The sequence below is a fragment of the Corvus moneduloides genome, chromosome 19 (assembly GCF_009650955.1).
Source record: "Corvus moneduloides isolate bCorMon1 chromosome 19, bCorMon1.pri, whole genome shotgun sequence".
Taxonomy (NCBI): Eukaryota; Metazoa; Chordata; class Aves; order Passeriformes; family Corvidae; genus Corvus; species Corvus moneduloides.
Genome location: NC_045494.1, coordinates 7,523,489 through 7,545,710, shown reverse-complemented (window position 1 = coordinate 7,545,710; position 22,222 = coordinate 7,523,489). Strand labels below are relative to the sequence as shown.

Sequence of the window (22,222 nt, the reverse complement as noted above, 5' to 3'; positions counted from 1 at the left end):
GAAAGTGCTCACGTGTGTTTTCTAAATCGTCTAAAAGTGCACATGTATGTTTTTCAGTTCCTCTAAAACAGATAGAATGTGAAGGCTGGGTTCCTTTCAGAGGTGTCCTCAGAAGGGGGTTAGTCTAAAAGAGAATTGATTAGGAATATGGGACAAGCATTTCCACCTTGGTTTGTCACATCCTGGGTGATCATTGTGTGTTTGTCTTCTGCTCTCATAGTGTGGCGAGGGTGAGCAGAAGCATTTGAAGGGTTGAATTTCCTGCTCTAACACCAATTCCCAAAACAACTCTCAGCAGCTCAGCTATAACCTCTGCACCTGAGTGTTTCTGAGATGCTTCTTGCCTTGTGTCTGCTGGGAGAGGATGAGGGGGCTGTATTTGCAGCTTTGTTGTTTGACTTCAGGCAGTGTCCTGGCCTTTGTCTCCTGGCTCCCAGGTGTACTCCGGCTGTGGCATCGTGTACTGCAGGATGAGGGATGTGTGTGACCAGCTGGCCATTGAGCTGAGCTACCGAGGGCTGAAAGCCAAGGCCTACCATGCAGGTACTGGAGTCTGCATCTCTCACTAGCTGGGAGAACTGAACTGTGCCACCTGGGTTGGGGCTACATAGAAAAGAGCTTTCTAGGCATGCTCTGCACTCTGTGTGAAGCTCACACATCAGGTCTGTGAGGTAAGTGCAGGGCCTTCACCACAATGACATTCCCTTGTCTCCAGAACTGTTGGTTTTGTTGGATCTCACATGGCCTGAATATAACAACTGCTTTTATCCTGGGTGGGGAGCTAGATTTTTGTCTTTCAAATAAAAACAGCTGCTGCTGGCTTCTGCTTCATCCCAGGCCAGTTTAAACACTGAGAGGAGTGTGTACATCAGTCAGTTTAGTGAGGGAGTTGGCCTGCAGTGGGGGAATGGAGGAGAAAGAAAATCCTCGTTTCTTTCCTTCTTGCTTTTTTTTGGTTTTGTTTTGTTTTGTTTGTGGGATTTTTGTGGGAGGGGGGAGGTTGGTTGTTTCTGTTTTATTTTTTTTTTGTGGTGTTGTTTACTTTCTTCTCTTTTCCTTCCCAGGACTCAAGGCAGCTGACAGGACTTCAGTCCAGAATGAATGGATGGAGGAGAAGATCCCTGTGATTGTTGCAACCATCAGCTTTGGAATGGGAGTAGACAAAGCAAATGTCAGGTGTGTGAGGCTGAGTGTTGTGCACCATCAGAGACTGAAACCTGAGCAGGGGGAAGGAAAAGTCTCGGTCTCTCTGTTACCTAATATATCTGACTCAACTGCCTGATGAACACTTGCTTAAACCAACAAAACCAGTGCTGGAAGTTTCTTATCTTAGGAGTAACAAAACCAAACCTGTGAGGGCTTTGTAAAAATATTAAACACAAGGCAGCAGAGCTTCTCTTTGCCAGTCATCCTCAAAATCAAGAAAATTGGAGGAATGCTTTTCTGCCACACCCTCCAGGGTTTCAGAAAGAGCCATCTCAGTGCAGTCACAGCTGTCTCTTTCACTTCTCTTAGTGCAATAGCTGCTGTTAAAAAGCAGTGGAAAGAAAATCTGCACCTAAAATAATTCAACCACCCTCTACTAAAATAGTCAGAGCCAGCTTTTTTTGGAGATCTCTTGCAATGCTATGGGGAAAAAATAGCCCTTCACAAATGGCAGTAGCCATATAAAAATACATACATATAAAAAAAAAATTATATTTAAAAATATAAAAATTGCTGTCCAAGGACAGAAACTTTGCACATGGTTTCCACTGCTGTTCCTCTGAGATTGCTGTCCCCATAAGGGCTCTGTGTTAGAATTCCTGCCCTGCAATATGGCTGTGCTGAGTTATTATTGTAATCACTTACTAGAGGGATAATTCAGGTGCAGCTCCGACAACACCCACAACAGACCTGATCTCTAAAATCCACATGCAGAAGTTGCTCTGAACACTGTGAGAGAAGGGCAGGATATCACTGAGCCAATCCCATCAGTTCACAACTGGGCCATCCCTCTGCCTGTGTCACTGTGCTGCCAGGAAACAGGACCCCATAACAGTGACAATTTTACTCCTTGATGCATCTTTCCAAAGAGAGAAATGAGGAGTCTCCTAGGACACAAATTAATGACCTGCTGAAGCCACTCTGCCCTGTCCAGTGGTCATTAAAAAAGTCAAAGAGTAACTGAAATGCATAGGGCTGACTGAAAGTGAAATATAGCTGATACACGCTTGTAACCTGGTTAGTTTACAAGGAATGGAGTTTAAATTATTCTTTACAGGGTTTTTAAAAAATAACTTAAAGGACATTATACCCAAGCCTAGTTAACAAGGCACTGCTGCTTAGCCTTTGCTCTGTGTTGGCAGATTTCTGAGTATTCATGCATGTTATCACATAAGATCAGGTCTGACAACTTCTAGAGGTGACTCTTCTGGACAAAAGGGAAAACAGAGGTGGTGTCTCTTTTTTTTCCTGATGGAATCTGCTCCTTTCTCTTCACTGTAAATTCAGTTCTGCTTAAAATTATTTATCAATTTCTTCAGCAAACTTCCTGATGGTGTTTAAATGTGTAGGGCTCTGATGCTTCCTGCTTGGCCTGTTCCTGGGCTGTTTGTGTTTGAAGAAACACGTCTGCTTGCTTTTGTCATTTAATCTTTAGCTACACCCATATGCATCATACGTGCCCTTGGGTCATGCTGGGTTTGAGGCAGGCTTGAAAACATTGGCAGCATTACTGTGCTGTCAAATCCTCTCAAAACAGGTATAAGCTGAATTGCTGAATAGTCAGGTACAAGCAGGTTTAAAGTAGTCTTGCAGTGCTGTGTTGAAAACCTTCCTGCAGAGATTACATAAAATTTAGTAATGATTCTGTAGTCGTATTTGCTGTTTAGAAAGGTTGCCTTCATTTGAGAAGCACAGTGAGGTGGAGTTTCCCATGGAGATTTTGGCTAAGTGTCTTTTTAAAATCATGTATCTAAAAATGTATTTTATAACGGTGCAGTTGTGTCCCACAAAATAAATACAAATTTTTTATTAATGCTGTGTTTTATGGTAAAATCTCCCAAACTCCTTCATGTAGTGTCCTTACTCTCAGTCTTCAGAGCTGCACAGTTTTATGCATGTTTGAGATATTCATGTGCTCATTCCTTTCCATCCAGTTGTAGTGACATCCTGCTCATGTGCTGTCCAGGTGCATTTGTTTTCTTACAGCTCTGCTGCTTTCCATGTCTTGTGTGTTAAGAGGACTTCAGTGTGCAAAATCTCTTGCTGTGCTCCATCCTCTTTTATGTTTTGCTGCCATGTTTTTTGCTGTTGTTGATGCCCACAGACACCACATGGGTGTGTGCAGTGCTCTGAGAAACCTGCAGCCTCATGTTCCCTGGTTTACCACATGCAGATTTGTTGCTCACTGGAATATTGCCAAGTCAATGGCTGGATATTACCAGGAGTCTGGCAGAGCTGGGAGAGATGGAAAACCATCCTGCTGCCGCCTCTATTACTCAAGGAATGATCGGGATCAAGTCAGCTTCCTGATCAAGAAGGAGCTCTCTAACATCCAGGTGAGAGCTGCAGAACACTGCCCACCTGCCTGGATACACTGCCTTGGCTCTGGTCTGATTTGTCTGCAGTAACCTCTGAATATGAAAAGATGAAATGAAATTCTCTTGGGTCTAGAGCTGTCTGGAGCCCGGTTGCAAGGGATAGCAGAAGGAAGGGAAGCAGGGAAGGAAAAGGCTGCCAGAGCCAGCTCTATTAGAGAGGAATGGGTGAGCAGAAGTTGGAGCAGAGACAGGGAGGTGTCTGTACCTGTTTGCCATATTGCTCAGAGGGGTGGGATTTGGTCATTGCTAGAGTTACTCTATCTGTGTATATTTAAATTGAAGACTATAGTTCCTTGTCTCATCTACTTTCAGGAAAAAAAAGGCACCTTAAAAGAGTCTGACAAAGCTATGATGACAGCTTTTGATGCCATTGTGAACTTCTGTGAGGAGCTGGGGTGAGTGCACTTCTTTCAAGCACTGCTGTTAATGTTGGGGAAAACATGCCCTGTTCTTCCAAGAAACTGTTATGGCTGGGATCCTGCATGTGTCCCTGAGAAATCTCTCATGACTCCCACCTCTGAGTTAACTGAGATGTTGGTCTTGGAGTCTGACCAAGTCAGGGGGATGTTTAACTTCTCTGGTGATGTATTTTACAATATTCTGTCTTTGATGATGGGCTGACTTAGTTGCATTTGCTTTTGTTTTGACTCTCTCCTTCAGTACATCACCCTTCTCTTAAGGGGACAAACAGAAAGCCATGGGATGGAAGGATTTAGATTTACAGAAACATTAAATCTCAGTGTCTCCACTCTACAAAGTGTCTGTGATTCTCATTGACCTTAGAAGGACTTGATGGTGTTTAGAATGTTTCAGAAGCAGGCTCAAATTATGGATGTGCCCAATCTAAATGCAGACTAGCAACCACAACATGCCTTGTTCAGGTTTAGTTCATGCCCTGTACACTGTAATTGTACTAATTGCTGTTCTATGCTGGATAAGACATCAAAGCTATGATTTTGCCAGGAAGAGAGAAGTGTGTGTTCACTAACTGAAAATGGTCTTTGTTTGGCTTGCTTACAAGTTCTTCATTTTGTTTCATTTTTCACACGTGGCTCTAGGACAGTTTTTTCAGCCTGAATGTACCACGTGCTGCTTTTCTGGTGCCGTGGTGAGCGTGTTCTCTCCTCGATGGCACGTTTGGCAAACAGATCCTGGGTTTGTGGGATAGTCTTGCTAGTACTGAACTGTGGCACAACACTGAGCCCTGGGGCACTTGAACGGGCACTTCTTTACCCAAAGTCAAGGTGATGCTGTGAAGTAGCTGCTGGGAGGCTTCTTGCTCTAAGAATTTGATCCACTTGTCTAAGCAGCTCTGCTCTTTCTGGGGTGTGTTCCCAGCTCACAGATGGCTGTTGTGGCTGGGGTTTGTACAATCATAGAATGGTTTGGGTTGGAAGGGACCTTAAAGACAACCTAGTTCAACCCCCTGCCATGGACAGGGACACTTTCCCCCAGGCCAGATTGCTCCAAGCCCCGTCCAACCTGGCCTTCCAAGGATAGGACATCCATAACTTCTCTGGGCAACCTGTGCCAGTATCTCACCACCCTCAAAGTAATAATCTGAGTAAGGGACTATCACTGACCTAATCAGCAATCACACCTCCCAGACTTTTTCTTCCCTTCCTCAGCTTGATACGTTCTTCCTCCTGTGTATCATGGGATGTGCATCCCAGAGTCACATCTTGCAGCACCACTGCCTGACTTCCCTGCTCATAACTCTACAGGAGACTGAGGTGCTATGGAAAGAAAAGCCACGTTGCATTTCTTTTTTACATATTGAATTAATACAGGTCTGCTCACTATCCAAACAGTGAAAGCAAACCTGAAATTCTGACCTTGCAAGGTTATAAATAAGAACAAATAAAGACAGACTGTGTACTGGCAAGCAAGTTTTTACATAGTGTATTTAGGCCTGAGTATGACAGGAGAACAATGGTATAAGCTGCTTTTAAAGAGTGGGTTCAGACCAAGCTTTCAGTGGTCAGAGTTTCCTATTGTTCTTTTGCAAGGTGAAAAAAAACCCGCCAACCCATGTAGGTGCAGCAGCAGAAGACATCTTTATCAGTTTTAGGTGGTGGCTGACCATTTGCCACCTCTGGTTGGTGGTTTTGCTTGAAAGATAAAAATCAGAGATGAGTTTGCTTTGGTGTTTGATGAATGTCACAGTTCCTGAATCAGCCTCATGTATTGAGTTTGCTGTGACCTGCAGAGCAGCTTGCTGGCATTGGGATGTTGCTCTTGATTCATGGAAGTTGCATGGGGAGAAATAACCACCCAGGCAGTGAGATGAGAGTTCTCTGTGAACAACACAATGGGGTTGTACCCAGGCTGGTTCTTGCTCAGCTGTACCAAGTTTTGTGTCCCCACTTTGCTGTCTATGAGCCACCCCATCTGTGCCTTGGAGATGTGCAGCACCCAAAGACAGCAGCAAATAAAATGAGAGCAATAAAAACAAGACAGAAGATGCCAATCACCACCAGCCCTCCAAGAGCCCAGTCACTTCTTGTAATCAGCCTCTTTAGGTCTTCCAGAACTGAGGATGCCTCTTGCTCTGGTGACATGCTGGCTTCCACCCTGCTGGGGGCAGACAACAACAGGGTCAGGTGTTGGTGTATCCTCTCCATGCCCCAAAACCAGTGCAGGTACGCATGGTGCCTGTGCCTGCAGGTATCCCCCTCCAAAAGGAGAGTCACCCTTCATAGAAATGGGAGCATAACCCAGAGGAAATACAGCTGAGGCCAGTTTAACAATCAGATCTATAGAGATGTAAAGAGGAAAACATTGGCAGCATTACTGTGCTGTCAAATCCTTCTGTCTCTACAGGATTTTGGCAGTTGAGATTTATTTTAATCGTAGCTTATCAATATTTTACATAATACAATGTCTCTCCAGCATGTTCAATATGAACTCTTTGTCAGCTGTACAGCCTATACATGAAAGACAAGTATTCAGTGGGAGAAATTCCTTGGTACCATTGGAAAGATCTCTAAAAGGGAGAGTTGGGGAACCAACTCTGAGAACTCTGAGAACACAACAGAGATTAAATGAACACTTATTTAAAAAACCAACAAGCAGAAAACCCCACCAGCAGTAAGCAAAGATCATGTACAACTTGTTTCTTCCATAGGGCTTAGAATAGTCCAATTATGTTAAAAAGGGTATCCTGCTAATGGAGTTTGCTTTAGTAATGGTTTCTGTTACTCTGCAATAGAAGCATAAATTTTGCTCCCACAAGGAGGTCCAGTAATAATTTAAACTGGGATCTCACTTGCTCTTTCACTGATACTTTGAATAATGACTTGGCTGCCAGCTTTCTAAAGAACATGCAGCATCTCTTTGTGAGCATCTTGTGGTTTTACTAAAGCTTCCTTGCTTCTCAAGGGAAAGGATGGAATATTTCTCACACTTTCTTGCAAATAGACTATGCAGATGTAATACAGGAAGAGATACTGGTTATTTTTGAAAGTTTGTTTGACTTGCTGCCTCTTATGTATGTATTCTGAGTACTCTAAGGAAAAGGATTAGTCCTTTAAAGTGTTTCATCCTCAGCAGGTTGGATTTGACTCAAAGCACAAGCTCACACTTGCTGAAGTTTTTGTTTCTTTCTCAGCAGCCAGATATATTGAGGTCATGGTTTGTTTTCCGGGTAGATGGCAGATCACTGTGCTCAGTCTTTAACCAACAGGCACACGGGACATCAAAGCTGTTCTGGATTCCTTTGCCTTCAAAAAGGAGGCAGCCTAGATACGAGTTCCACAGACCCAAAGGCAGAAATCCTGTGGGACTGCACACCCCAGGAAGTTCCTGTCTCTTTTGCTGACTGCAGTTCACCTCCCAGAATAGGACAGCTGTATGATATTTTATAAATACCTGTAGCTGTTGTGATTTGTAGTAGATGTTTCCTCTGTTGCCTCCTCTTCACCCCCTCCAAGAGATTTTGGCCTGTGGTAAGGGACCCCTTGCTGTACCTGGAGACTTGTAGAGGTAGCCTGGAAGTTGCCTCTTTGGGCTGCAGTAAATGATTAACAGCTGATTTTCCTGCAAAGGTGTGGCTAATCTAATCAAATTAAAGGCCTTGAACCCAACTAAAAAGTCCTAATTCAGCTGTTCCTCAGACATTTCTTCCTCTCCATGGCTTTATCCACTCCTACAGCTGTTGCAGTGCTTGTAAAGGCATACTGTGGCCTCTGTCTGGGGCAGGCTGCAGGATGTGGTGGAGGGAAGAGGGCTACGTTTCCTGGATCCTGACTGATCTGTGTTGCAAGCTCCAGTAGGAGAGTGCCATACTTACAGTGAGACTGTGAACAGGACTGCCCTGCAGTCCAAAATTCATCATGACAGTTCAGGTGAATAAACCCATTCCAGAGCATTGCACTGCTGTGAGCTGCAATAAAACTCTCTATCACTTTCCTGACTGGAGAAGACCAGAGGGATGGTGCTGGAGAGAGGAGGAAAGGGAGAAGGAGGAGTGTGGTGTGTGAGACCGCATGTGTGTGTAAAAGGAAACTTACTTTTCACAAGCCAAGCAAATCACTTTGAAACCAGAGGGATAATGTTACAGAACAGAAGCTATTCCATTAAGTCATCAGTAGAACTTCAACCACTTCTGCTGGAGGGGCTGGCCTTGCTGGCTCTTTGAGGTTCCTCAGGGAAAGAAACTGTTTCAACACTTTCATCATCACAACTGAAGTATTCCCATGCAGTTCCTCCTAGGCTTTCCCCAATATGTATGGCAGTTGCTGTGTTAGTTGCAGCCTTGCTTTATTCTGTGCTTTTCTGAATCTCCCTCTGCAGGTTGAAACAAGAGGATCCTCCTCACTAGTGCTCCCTATAGGTGTCTATATTTGAGTGCTGATAGAAGCCAAAACACAAAAGCTTGTGTGAGTGCTGAGCAGGGACCCAGGGACCAGCAGGTTTACAGTCAGCAGAAGGCGAAGAGCTGCAGGAAGCTGGACACTTGCTGGCCTCTGTCAGGGTACCCTGAATGCATGCAAGGAAGCAGCAGATCAGGCAAACTGGCATGTCTGAATCCCAGCTGGAGGAATAGTCCAGCTAAGTGCAATGGTACAAAATAGTCCAAAGCAGAACATTAGGCCTGTGAGGTCCAGACAAGTGTGTAGAAATTGGTCCCCTCTACATGGTGGCTGCTCCTCTGCTACAGAAAGCCACCTGAATCCTTTAGAGGATTGCCTATTTTTCTCTCCTTCCCTTTCTTTAACAGTGCTGTGTTTATTCTGTTTCTAATTCAGGAACTCACAGTGGCCGAGATAAGACAGGAGCCACTTCTCTTGTCCCTCTGCCTGGTATCTGTCAGTGGTTTAACTTGTACCACCACTGGGAAACATGCATTTGTGGCTTTTCCTGTTGAGATAAGGCCTGACAGCTTGCTCCCAGTGACAGCAACCTGTCAGCCCTTGGTGTGTGTCCAGCCTGCAAAGCTTCCCCCTGTCTTAGCACAGGCTGGCTCCGTGCTGCTGGAACAGCTCTCAATGGGATGCTTTTAATGGCTGGAGCTGGCACTGTCTAGCACAAGCCTGGAAACTGAGCTCTGTTCTTCCCCAGGTCTCGTGACTTAATCTGGATACAAAAACATGTGTTGAGTCTGTCTCCTGCAAAAGAGGTTCTGAGGCTTCTGAAGTCACTTTGATTGCCACTTGTTTGTGAATGAAATGAGCAAAGACTTATCTGACAGGAGGTTGGTGTGATGCACCTCTGAATGTTTAAATTGATGCTGTGCTTGAGATTGTTTCCCCCTAACATGCTGGTTGGCAGTGACAGCTTTGGGACAGCCTAATAAAAACCAGCACTTTGTTAGTCTCAGTGTAACTGTGCATGCATGTAGCTCGTGCTAGTGCAGTCTGCTCTTGGCAGTTGTCAAGTTGGGTCTCAAACATTTATTTTGTAAGGAACATCCTCATTTTCTACTGGAAAGTTTTTCTTTTTATTAATTTAAAAGCAACACTGGTAGTTTCAGGAATTTTATTTTTCTTACAATTCTTAGACTATTCACTGTGTCTCTGGCTGCAGATATATTCCAATGTGCAGCAGTACAAAAATGCCAAATACCTAGATCCAGTTTGTCGGCAAAAAATAAAGTGCATTAAATATATAAGAAGCTGATGTAATGTGCCTTTTACTAATATGGGTGCAGGCAACAGAGAAAATACATTTCTTTGCAGAGTTTTCTTTATTTTCTGTACCTTCTGAAGTGTAAAGAGTATTTTAAAGCCCACTGTTAAAGACTTGATGATTCTGCTCTCCCTAGCTAGATGTTGGCTTTGGTACACACACTTAGTTGGGGTACAGAGGCAGAAGATGACTTCTCTGTATGCATGTAATTTTTTACACCTTCTCACAAAGGGGGTTGGTCTCCCATTTGGGGCTGAAACACCCCAAGTGTAGAGTGGTTCAGAGATTAGTGCAGAATCGTGGCTTTCTTGTGCTGTCCCAGTTGTGGAAGTCGCAGCCTGTGCCACAGCCTTGTACATCCATAAATCCCTTTCGGAAGTTCACCAGAGTGTAAACCAAACATACACAGTGGCTGCAGCATGGAAAAGGGATTTATTTGCACTTGTTAACTCCAGCCTAACAGCCCATTCTTGGCTCTGCTCTGTCACTGTGCCCGCTGTCAGCTGCTGCCTGCACACGTACCCTGAAGTGATGGTTCCCATCATGTGGCACTCCTCTGAAATGCCTCTGTGCATGCTCATAAACACACCCCTGGCATCATGTTCATGTCCACTAAAATAAACTGCACACAGTGCAGGGAGTCAGGCACTCAAGTAAGGATAGGGATTTGTTAATCTCCTGGAGCTCCCATGCTCTGCAAGAACCGTGCATCTGCAATAAGCAGAAGAATAGAACCACAGGGGGTGGAGAGGGAGCATGGGGAGCAGAGAATGGTCAAAATGAGCCATAGGATTGGTGAGCCTTTTGCCTTCATCTTTCTGTTAACAAAGGGTATTCCACATGATCAGTTTCTTTCTTTGGCAATTTCCCATCATTGTATCACCAATGAAATGACCCCGGGGCAGTTGTTACCAGCTGTACTCAGAGCCTCAGCTGGCACACCTGGATCAGAAGGTCCACCATTTGTTGTTTTCAGCAGATAACTCAGCTAAACGTGTGTCCTGCAGCAGGTTTGGCCTTGATCCACAATGACCTGAGCAATTGGACGTCCCAGTGGTGTCAGTGGGTTTTGCTAATGCCCAGCACCATCCTTCTGGATTAGCCACTGGTGAGGAGAGCAGGCAGTGCCTCGTGTGTGGCTGTGTGTGTGTCCTCTGCTTTGCTCCATGGCTCTGTGTCCCAGAGGAGATCCTCAGCTGGCCCAGCTGCAGTGCTGTCTTTGGGAAAGCTGTCTCTTTTCTCAGCAATCTGTGTCCATGCCCTCCCACCCCACACCTGCCCAGAAGAGGGAGACAGCGATGGCAAAGGAGCTTTACCTTTCTGGTCACAGTAGTGGCTGTCACAGAGAGAAGGAATTCCACGCTGTGATTTCTGGTCCTCTGAATCATGTTAATTAATATTGTTATTGCCATTTTCAGTGGGCTAGCGTGGAAAGTCGTTCCCACAGCACTGAATCATGATGTCCATGCATGTCCTTGACAGCAGGCTGTGTCACTTCATGAACGGGCAGCTGGGCGGACTCGGCTCTTCTTGTGTCTGGGGTCAGGGCGTCCATCACAGCCACAGCAGCTGTAGCAGCAGCAACTGCAGGCAATGACCGTGAGCACCAGCACAGTAACTGGGAAGAGAAACAAAGGACATTGCTTCACAGCATAGAAGCAACCCCTGCAGAAAAACCCTATGTCTCCAAGTTGTTTGGTGGGCAGGAAAATGAGCAAAACCTGGTTTCTTGAGAATATTTTTGGCCTATATCCCCACCTTCCTCCTCCTAAATTCCTGCTCCTTTGTATTGGTTTTCCATTTAATCTGGACAATCATTGCCAGGCATTTCAAGACCTTAAAAGCTACATACCAAACTGTGCAAGGGTTTCTTTACCCACTTAATGGGCTCTTGTTTGGGAGCTGACATGCAGTACCTAAGCACAGCTATGTGCCTGAAATGGATGAAAATCCAGCTCTCCCCAAAGCAACTTGAGGGATTTTGATTACTCAAACTGGCAGCTGTATTTCTGAAGAGTGAGTGCAGCAGACTCTTTAAGCATAGAGACTCGTGACCGGGTTGGCTTTACTCTTCTGTATTTAGCTTGAAAAAATAAGGTACTTCAAATGCAGGGGTTTGTTTCACAGAGCAGTGGGCTAACTTACTGTTCTCTACCCTAGCCAGGATGGTTGGTGTTGGCAGGGATGTGTTAGTTTATCTGGAGTTGAAAAGGATGACATGTTTAATCCTGCAAAACATGTAAGAGTGTGAGCATGGCTCTCTGTGTGCATGTGTTCCTTTAAAGCCTGGACCTGGGCTGCCAGGTAACCAGACCTGTGGGGAACCAGCTGTAAGGATGAACCAATTAAAGCAGCAGGTGTGACTTTGTGAATTCCAGCCCGGGGAGGAGTGTCCAGCTGGATACACACCCTTCCTTTTGGCCAGGAGCAAACACTGTCTTTGAGGAGCAGTGCCTGTCTTCCTTCCTGCTTATTTTGCCATTGTATAAACAAACTTCATCCCCCTTGATCCAGCAGTTCTCTGTTATTCCTTCCATGCCATCCCCACACAGAGCAGCAGGAGGGATCTTGCCATTCATTACCAGAGGAGAATAAATAGGCTCATCTGAAGCATATTGGCTTCCACTGAGCCAATACAGGAATGACATTCAGAGTCTCTCTTAAGTTTCTTCTGTGGCAGGGAGATGCTCTAATACCATTTGTCATAAACTATCTCCTATGCATCAAAACATTACAGCAGCTCTGGGTTGGTTAAAATATTGCTGATTTAACTAATGTTTAAAATGGGAGCTTTGGGGAAAGCTGTACTGTTGCCTGTCATGCCCGGCATCCATGTAGAGGTACATGTTGAGTGTTAAAAAATTACCTAGGAATTAACCTGGCCCTCAGAGCACAGCCTAGAAAACAACAGCCAACACCACCAACCCACCTACAAAGACTGTGGAGCAAGGTGCCCCCGTAGGAGAGGAGAGAAATTCTGACACCCCTTGGCCTCCACCCACGAACTCACCAATAAACAGAAGAACCACAGAAAAGCTGGCAATCTCCACTGGATCAGCCTTGGGCAGTTTCTGGAGCTTAAGGAGAAACTTCTCACCAATGGCTTGAATTTCCTTCAGAAAGCTTTCAGAAGACATTCTGTCACAACCTCTCCAGGCTTTATGCTGCAGGAGAACCAAATAGAGAATAAACCTTTTCACTGACTAATGCTAGGGAGCTGCCAGCCTTCTTATACAGCTGGTGATCACAAGGAAAACAAGTTTATCTGGTCTCAGTCCTCGTTCCCAGTAGCTAAGGTGGAGGACTATTAATTGTCTACGTGTTCTGGCACTGTTTTAATTTTAAAATCCAGCTTCGAGGGTGTTTTTGTCAACTGCACTGTTAAGCAAAGTCCAAACGGTGTTTCTCCTACAAGGACACTTTCTTCAGCAGGCACAGAGTTGGGCTGGACAGTGCCTGCCCTTGGCTTTCACCCAATCAAAGTACTTTTTTTTCCAGTTGTGCTAACTTGTCCTTCCAGAAACAAATGCGGTTCTAACCCAACCTGAATTCCAAATGCTGAACTCCACTGTACACAGTTTTCAGTTGTTTCTTACTGAGTAACACAAGGTAGACTCCCTTGAAGGGTTCTTGCACTTTGAGCTACAGAACACCCCTTCAAGAGCAAAGGCATTTACTTCAACACATCAGTACAATACCATTAATAATGTTTCATTAAACAGTTTTACTGTATTGATGCCTTTTCCTGGTCTTAAAATCGAGAGTCAAACACGGTTAGAAGGGGAAAAGGGATTTTACCTTGGTATTTATTTTAAGGGTCCTTAGGTGCACCACATCCAGGTCGAATGCACCTCAATGCACGCTGCAATGCCCACTCTCCTAAAAGATCTGGTATCACATTATAGGTGTTACTAATTAGCATATCTATCAAAGATTCCCCAATGCGTGAGCCCCCCCTCCCTGGGGAGCCTTCCCCTGGATGTTCTATCTCAGTTTACAGAATGTGTTCTGGAGAGGACCTTGGTGTCTGGGGCACACTAACCCCTACCTATGAAGCTTCTAAAATGTTTAGTCTCCTAGCTGAACAAACAAGTCCAAGAATGGAGGCAAAAAGCACTAAGAATACAGAAGTTGTAAAAAGGTATAATGGGTATAAAAGAAAAGACAAAAATCATCATGGCATCAGTATGTGATTCTAAAAGTTAAAGTCTGCATTCATTAGGGACAGCTGGATGCTTTTCAAGTCCTTACAGATGAATGCAAATTTATAAAGAAAGCTAAATGTAGAGTATTTTTCTTTTAAGCCACAGAGCAATATATGAATTGAACAGTGGATTCCAGCCATCACTGCTGATGATGAGCAAAGCAAAAGCCCCTGGATCTGCCAGGGAGATATCTCCCTTGTGGAGTTAATCCCTCCTGCCCTGCTCAGTAATCTTAGGCCGCCTTTATTCTCAGAATGATCATCTATTGTTACTGAAAATATTATTAGTCTTGCTAAAGTTAAGTGCCTCAGTTTTGTCACCAATATTTGCTGTTCTTTTACCCCATGAGCAAGATTTTGGGAGGTATTGCAACAAACTGGCTGGCATGAGACCTATGGATGTTCAAATTTGGCTTCAATCAGGAACTGGAATTCGATATTTTTGAGAAATAGCCATAGTTCCACCTAAAACAAGTGTTTGGACAGGTCAACACTTGAATGGGTTATAACTCTTAGTTCATTATTGTATCAAAACGTACTGGTTTGTGTGTGTTGTAACAGTCAGCACTGGATTTTGGGACTTGAACATTGCAATTTAATATCCTGATCTTGGTGATAACACAAAGCCAAGTGACCAGGACAGCACTTCCAGAACAAACCAGCTTGTTCCTTATTGCACATCTGGCTTGGTTACTCAAACAAATGCATGCTTGGAGTTCAGTTTTTCTAAACACACTGAGGACAGAGAAACCTTGGCTGTTTCTTTGCATGCTGGGCTTAAATACTACAGTGCCAAGTTAAATTAGTTTTGTATGTTTATGCAATTCAAAAAGGGTTTTCTTTGTTCTTTTAAATCCAAGCTAAGGAATAAAAATCGGAACCAGCTGGTTTCTTAGAAATGGGGGTGGATGGAAAATCTACATCTACAGAAAGATCGCTGTGCAACTCAGGAAGGAGGCAGAGCTGTGGTCTTTTGACCTGAAAAGGTCACTTTTGAAACTAGGGTTAAATACTTCTTTCCAGATGATTGCATACCCTGAGTGAGCTGCTCGAGAAACGGCTGCTTTATCCTTAGTGCTGCGGGATTCTGTGTCAGCAGGTTTTCAGTTTTGTTTCCATTCCAAGAGACAGTGCAGAAGGCAGAGGTGAAGTGATTTGTGTTTTCTGTTCTTGGCTCTAGAAGAAAAAATTTTAAAAAATAAAATTTCTGGCTCTAACATTGTGAAAATGTTTGTTCCCTTTGGAGGTGTTTCTGCCTGTCCAGAAGCTCTCCTCATAAGGAATTTGCTGTAAACTTCCATGCCATGCTCTAGGCTGCACCAGAAGCAACAGGTATAAGAGCCAGGCTTGTGAAGTTTTGGTTATACAGTGTAAAATTACTGATCAAGATTGTAGAACTCCGTGTGGATTAGCAAAGTGCTTAGTCTAAAATGATAAAGCCTGTCTCTGTATTGGACATTCCTCTCTGCCCATGGTACCTGATCTGGAGCTAAGTGAAAGAGTTTTTATTCTAAAACTTGCAAGGAATGTTGCTTGTTTACCTTGGTCTGAACTACATCAGGGACAAAGTTTGATGGTGGTGGTGCAGTCTCCAACCTACCCGTGAGGAAGCAAATGTTTTTCTGCTTGACTGCAGTTTCTGCTGCTTCCAAGAGCTCTCTGCTTTGGGATTTCTGCTTCTGCAGTGAGGCAAAAGGGTGAAGAATAAAATAATTCTTAAAGAAAAAAAGTAAATTTCCCCCAAGAAAGCCAGTTACATTCATGGACTTCTGTATGTTCCATTCTACTTGTGATGTAAAATCTTTGTTCAGGACTAGTTTTGATGTGACCTTTTCCCAACTGATTTCAGGAACCAAGATTTTACACTTGAGATTAGCACAAGGGTAAGGATAGTGCTGTGTGATTTAAACCAGTTGTCTTATGCATCTGCCTCATGTATAACACAAAGGTGATGACATTAATTACATAACAGAGTGGAGCTGTGAGAATTAATTCCTTTTGGTTTATTATGTTGTGTTCAAATAAGCTTCCAGTCACCAACAGTAGTAAAGGCCAGGTGGTGCAGGATATTCAGCTGAAACAGTAACTGTGATGATTATTATTAACACAGGCAAGTCTTAAGAGTTTTGAAACTTAAGGTTGTGGGCCTTAACTGACAATTTACTTTCTAGGGCTGGAGTGCTGTTTTAGAGCCACTCAAGTTAGTACTTCAGAGATTCTCAATGGTTTGGAGCAAACGTAATTGTCTGTCAGCATTTTCCTCAATTGGGAATTTCTCCTTGCTCATCATTGTCCTTCCTCAAAACTTCACCCACTGAGGATGGGAGCCCTCCAGAGCAGAGGAGACTTGGCTGTAGGGCAGCAAAGCTGATGGAACTCATCCGTTATGGAGAAAATCCTGAATGACCACAGTGCAATGTGGTCTTCGTAACACATTGTCACACTGATGTCAGGAAATTCTGCTCCACAGCTGTAGTTAGAGCTCACATGGAGTGAAAATCAGATGAAGAGAGGCAAGATAAGAATCTCACATAGAAAAGAAAGTAACACAATATCTTGTGACAGGCAATTTGTGACATCCTGCTGGGATGGGGTGGCAGCCTGAAATTCATGGTTTTGATTTAAGAAATAACTCATCTAATCAGTGATGCCAGTGGAACTAGATCATCAAACCTTTCTGCCCTCCTTTATGTTGCAAGGCCCGGCAGGGAAGGTAATAAAACAAGTAATTTAATTTGGGTTTATCTGGTTTTGGTGAAAAAAGGCCCATTCTGCCATGTGCCATGAGTTGTTAGCCTTGGTTGAAAGGACAGAGCACAGAAATGATGCAGGGGAATGGCAAACTGCTGCTGGTGTGCTGCTCAGCTGCAAGGATTACATGACCCTGTAAAACCAAAGTGCATGTCCTGTGTTTAGGACTTACGTAGATTTAGATTCCCAGAAAGCACTAATGCAGATTCATCTTGCTGTGCCCACTGAAGAAAGCTGTGAAAATTGCCATAATAGCACTGAAATTATCTTCCTGAGTTGTTTTGATGGACTCGTGCCATACTGAAGCACTCAAAGAAGTTGGCTGCTCAGCCCTTTGGAGAATAAAGCCATTAAAAAGCCTCAATCTAGACATTCAAGAGAAAAGCCTCCATCAAGGTTCCTTTTTGCTGTGAACTGGCTGCATGTGGAGGCTTCTTTTTCCAAGAAAAAGAGCTGTGTACAGTGGGGTCTGATATCCCTCTGTCTGCCTTAAGCTGGTGAGGCTGCTGTGAGTCTTTTGGAATTGCTCTACGTTGCTCAGGGTTTTTTGGTCTGTCCTGATCTGTGTGTGGACACAGCTGCATCCAGAGGTGAACTGTAGGGAGTGGGTGAGCTGAAATTTACTGCTGAGAATGAGACACTTGTTTACTCATAACCGTAGGGGTATTTGAACAGCCTTTTTTAGTGCAAAAGGATGAATTTAAGTTTGTGGTTTAGCCCCAGGACTGGAAGTTAGTAAATACAGGCAGTCCCTCTGGCCTGCTGGTGATGCTCCCTGGTTGTGTGACTTCGGATAAGTCATCACATCCCACTGTTGGGTGACTTCATCTCTGCAAGACAGCGGAACACGGACCCACATCAGAGCTTTGTTTGTTAATTGTTGTGTGTCCAAGTTTCCAGCATGCTTGGCAATCTTTAGATAGAAAGGCAACAACTCCCTGGTTTTGCTGCAGTTACAAACTGAACTGGCCATTGCTTTGCTCAGTGCTTCTTGCACTTTGTTCACTGAGCCCCTTTAGGATGGATGTAGATGGGAGTGTGGTTTCCGCTCTTGTTTGCTCCTGACCCAACCATGCTCCTCATGTTGTTCTTGTCATGATCCTGATCCATTGGTTTTACTGTGCTTGCATGGGTTTGTTGCTCTAGTAACCTAAAAGTGGAGATAAAGCTTTGGAGGGGGGAGTTTTGGGGAGAACAAGAAGCTGCCAATGCCTCTAGTCCTAATGCAGCAAGTCTCAGTGATGATGAGTTGGCTCTCCTCCACTGCCCACTGCCCATAGCAAGAGTGCTCCAGAGACCTTATAAAGTAGAACCTTCCTGATGTTCCCATCAGGTAGAATGCCAGGGCAACTTTCTCATTGCAACCTTGGCTTTTTCCTAAGACTGTGGCTCTGCAAAGCAAATGTTGTGCTGTTCTTACTCAGGCAAGTCCAGAAAGTCGGTTGAAATCAGACCTGTACAGGGATGGGAAGCCTGTATGGATTGTGGGGGCTTATCTGGTAGGAAATCTTAGAAGGCAAGCCCAGCCTCATGAAAGGAGGGTGCTGAGCAGCCAAAGGGGAGGGGACGCTTTTTATTCTGGTCTAAAACTCTAAAATAAGCTCTGACTGTACTTGGCCACTTTCTAAAGAACATGAAGGCTTGGCCACTTTCAAAACGTACCAGCTTTGTTCTTGAGCCCTGAAATGTCCTTCTGATTTTATATGGATAAGGTTTGCAGTGCTTCCTGTTCTCAAACAATGCTGAGTTGCTAGGTGTGCCTACAGTTTGGATGCATTTTGGCATAACGTGTCATAATTCCTGCATGATTGTTTATTGTTCCAAGCTTTTAGTGTACTGCTGAGATGAAAAGGGCCATAGAAATGCAGTTGTAGTATCAGTGCATGGTTTTTTCCCTCATCATTGTTAATGCAGTGTTTGCTGCCATGACTGTAGTTGACCAGCCATGTGAATCTTAACTATAGTTCAGACAAGCTCATTTTTCCTAAAACAGGAGTGCACAGAGCCAGACAGACCTATAATTCATTCCCAAGCAGATGAAAATAGTTTCCAGTATCAAGAGAATTCAGCCCTTTAACAGCACACACCCACACTGGGGTAAATTGTAGCTCAATGCCATGGGAGAAAAGCTTGGACTTTTGTCAGTTGGTTTGGAACAGAAGGCCACACATTCCTAAGATTATAAAGCTGCCTGCCTGGGTCACCCTTTGGCTGGAATACCCTGTCATCTCCACCACACACTATTTGGAGATGGGTTTTGAGGCAGCACTGTCAATGTGCCTTCTCTTCCCTACAACCTAATATTAGATTAATATAAAAAGGCACTGAATTCCCAGTTTCAGTAGCAGAGGTACCCACTGGGGCACTGAGCTGGGAGTCTTTACACCTCTACTGATCACCCTGGTTGTCTCCAGTCCATCCCACAAACACGTCCACAAAACCCCACAAGATAATTCCTCACTACTAGGAATTTTTCAAGTGGGGAAACCAAAACACTGAGCCATCCAATGAAAGGAAAAGGTCAATTTTAAAAATAAACCTATAGCTTTTCTACAAGAGACCTTTTTTTAGGGTTGGTGATGCTTGAATCTAGTCTGAAAGTCTATTCTAATATTAGCAAAATATCCATTTCCCAGGAAGCTGACTGAGAGGCAGCTGTGTGCCTGTGAAAGCCTTGTAGTGACTTCACAAACATAGTGGGATCTATCAGTAGTTGGTGTTTGAGGTCCAGTATCTGGAGGCCCTGAGAGTGCTGGAAACTCCTCCACCTTTTAACAGCCACCTCTGTGCCCTGATCTCACATCTACAGGTCTCATAAATTACATGCATTTTTGAGTTTCTTGAAATATCTTGGACTAATCCTAGTAAAGGTGCCACTGGAGTGTAGGAACTCAAAACCAAAAGCTGCAGCAGCTGCTGCCTCAGGAGGAATTGTTTGGAACCTCATCAGCTGTGGCTGCGTGGGGTAGTGGGGAGAGCCTGCATGGAGGTGTGGGGTGGCTGCTGCTCCCCCCACCCAGCTCTCTCCCAGCCCCTCCCAGTCCCTGCTGTCCAGTGGGTGACTCTGGCCCACTGCAGGCTCTGTGATCAGGGGTTGTCTTACAGAGAGGAGCCGCTCTATCAAACTTGGATTATTTTGTACCTCCACTCCCACAACCACTGTTGGTTGCAGTCAGGCTGAGGCCCGTGCACTGTGACAGCTGTAACACAAGCCATGTCCTGCTGCTTTTATCCAGACATGTGTTTCACATTTCTGTGCCTCTTCCCCACACATGAACAGCACGGCTGTGGCTGGACAAGCCCCCAGCCAAACCCATTAAGATTTTCTTTTGGCCAGGAAAACTTGGCATGTTTCTCTACCTCCTTCCCTCCCCTGCTCTTCTCCCCTCACTCCTCCCTCCTTACTTTTTTTTTGTTATTTCCCTAAACTTTGTTTTTTCACATGCTTTATTTAAGAAACTATCTTAACTGCAACAGCCAACCTACAGAGACTTTCCATTAGCAGGGTGGAAGCATCCCTCCATCCCCTTGAGCCTTAGGGTCAGGCTGGAGGCATGTGGGTCTAAACTACATCTCCTCACTCAGGCAGTTCCAATTCCATGTTTGTACAACACGTAGGTCAGAAAGACCTGCCCTCCATTCCTCGTTAATGGAAATGGAGAGAAGTGGAAATACCTGATCCTTAACATTCCTCCCTACAGGCATGTGTAGGATTGGGAAGACCTCTTTCTCTGAGAATTGGCTCTCTGGTCCTGTTTGTAAATGGCTTTGCCCATGTGCCTCCTGGAAGAGGCTGAGGGGTCCCAGCTCAGTGCTGGGAGCTGCAACAGCTTCCAAACAGAGAAATCAGCTTCACATGGCAGAAAATGGGGATTTATATGGCCAGTCTCCATTACCAGCACCTCTTCCCATACATCTTCCCAAACAGAGATGAGAGCACGGGCTGTGGGACACCTCTGTAAAACCAAAGCTTGGACTCAATGACCTGAAATGTCTTTTTCAACCTAAACGATTCTATGTTGTATAATTTCATGTATTTAGGGGATCCTTTTCTTCCCTTCTCACTGCATTCAAACTTGATGTTGTGGTTACTGTAAACCATAAGCTGTGTTTGTGCATGAACGTGCCTCTCAGAGCAGTGGGTTCTCACGCTGCTTGGAACACTAAACCAGCATCTGTGCCTGATACACTGGCTGAATTCTTTTTAAAATGTTCTCATTAGAAACTGTGTAAAATCATTGCGTTTCTTTCTATTGGACACAGATGCTTAACTTGCACAGTGTGCTAGTTCCCCGACCAGGGTTTGTTTTCTAAGTTCTTTGCTTCAGGATTTGGGGGATAAAACTTGGCTGCAGCTGGGAGGAGCTCCGGGGAAAAGCAGTGGCTGGCACCCGTCGGGTTTCACACGCGCCTGCCTGCGCTGCCAGTTCCTCTCTAGAGGCACGCATAACCTCGGACCCAGCTGCCTTGTCCGCACCGACTATTTCTGTATCAGGTCACCAGCTTATCAGGACATACATTCTGTAAGAGCACAGAAACCCGAGCAGCCGGCCTTTGTCGCCGGCAGAGGAGTTGCTGAGTCCCGCTCGGGCTCGGCGCACCGCAGGCTGCTCCTTTTGTTACAGGGCGGCTGCAGCGCAGCTCTCCGCAATCCCATTAAAAGCTTTTCTCCTGCCACCTTCGCTCCTCGGTGTCCCTGGCAAGCAAATTCCGCCTCCCAAGCTCTGCTCCATGGCTGACCGAGCAGTGGAGCTCCCCAGGCTCCAGCCCCTCGCTAAGCAGCGGAGGGTGCCGCGCTTGACCGAACAGCAGCGACCGCTCAGCCTTACCCCGACCGCGAGCTCTTCTTCTCCTCTTGTTTTTCTTTCCGTCTTCTTAAACTTTCACGTCATCTCTCCCCTCATCCTGGCTTGCGGCTCGCTGCTCGCTCGGCTCCTCTCTGCTCCGCTGCTGACAGCCAGCTGTTGTCTCTGCTTTTTTTTTTTTTTTTTTTTTTTTTTTTTTTTTTTTTTTTTTTTTTTTTTTTTTTTTTTTTTTTTGTTGTTGCTGGTTGTCCTGGAGATGCGAAGTTTCGTGTTACATGTGTGCCAAAGAGGGAGGGAGAGGAGCCGCCGCAAGCTGAGCCAGAGCCGGTGCCAGCTCCCCGGGGCGCCCAAGGGCCGGCACTTGTTGCTGGCTTCCTCTGTGCATCTCCTCCGAGAGACGAGTTTCTTCTTTACCTTTTAATGACGGCTTTTTCTGGAGTGAGACTTGAATCGATTCCCTCCCTGCGATAGTTTGAGGCAATGTTAAAGCAAGGAACTTTCCTTTATGGTGTACAATTTCCTTCCGACTCCCGGGGGAAGGAGCTTTTCTCTTGTGTTCATTGAAGGGGCAGAGCAAGAAACTCCCAAGGACAGTGCAGCACTGTAAGAGAGATCTGCCACGGACAGGGCAGCAGGGACAATGCTGGGATGGTGAATTTGATGCTGGGGTGGTGAATTTGCTCTATGCCCTTGGCCAAGTCATTTACTCTCTTGATGCTGAGCTTTTCGATTCTTGTGTTCTGGGGACA

At 45.0% G+C, this 22,222-nt stretch overlaps 2 protein-coding genes across 14 annotated transcripts in view; one reads left to right on the top strand and one right to left on the bottom strand.

Annotated features, from left to right (window-relative positions):
• The window catches only part of RECQL5 (RecQ like helicase 5), a 38,583-nt gene that overhangs the window by 4,460 nt on the left and 11,901 nt on the right, over nucleotides 1-22,222 (top strand). For 7 of the 8 annotated variants that reach the window (XR_004243747.1, XR_004243746.1, XR_004243748.1 and 4 more), the window contains 4 exons: nucleotides 438-543; nucleotides 1,065-1,176; nucleotides 3,380-3,542; nucleotides 3,897-3,979. Coding sequence is in view for 5 of the 8 variants with exons in the window: in XM_032128590.1 (XP_031984481.1) it covers nucleotides 438-543; nucleotides 1,065-1,176; nucleotides 3,380-3,542; nucleotides 3,897-3,979 (464 nt within the window). In the remaining 3 variants the exon portion in view is untranslated. Of the gene's footprint in view, nucleotides 1-437; nucleotides 544-1,064; nucleotides 1,177-3,379; nucleotides 3,543-3,896; nucleotides 3,980-4,244; nucleotides 5,013-22,222 lie in introns of those variants that run through there. The other variant, XM_032128593.1, reaches the window with a different exon arrangement.
• SMIM5 (small integral membrane protein 5) lies at nucleotides 5,461-21,645 on the bottom strand. 6 transcript variants are annotated; one of them, XR_004243750.1, is made up of 6 exons: nucleotides 21,498-21,645; nucleotides 14,953-15,093; nucleotides 12,724-12,877; nucleotides 11,030-11,331; nucleotides 8,096-8,228; nucleotides 5,461-6,161 (listed from the first exon to the last, which is right to left on the bottom strand). XR_004243750.1 is itself a non-coding variant. In XM_032128598.1 (5 exons), the coding sequence occupies exons 4-5, from the start codon at nucleotides 12,848-12,850 to the stop codon at nucleotides 11,210-11,212; spliced, it is 249 nt and encodes an 82-aa protein (XP_031984489.1). In that variant the 5' UTR covers nucleotides 12,851-12,877; nucleotides 14,953-15,093; nucleotides 15,518-15,596; nucleotides 21,498-21,645; the 3' UTR covers nucleotides 9,550-11,209. The 6 variants fall into 6 exon arrangements, 3 of the variants coding, with proteins under 3 accessions (XP_031984489.1, XP_031984488.1, XP_031984492.1); XR_004243749.1 differs by lacking the exon at nucleotides 8,096-8,228; XR_004243751.1 differs by lacking the exon at nucleotides 8,096-8,228 and having other exon boundaries at nucleotides 5,461-6,158.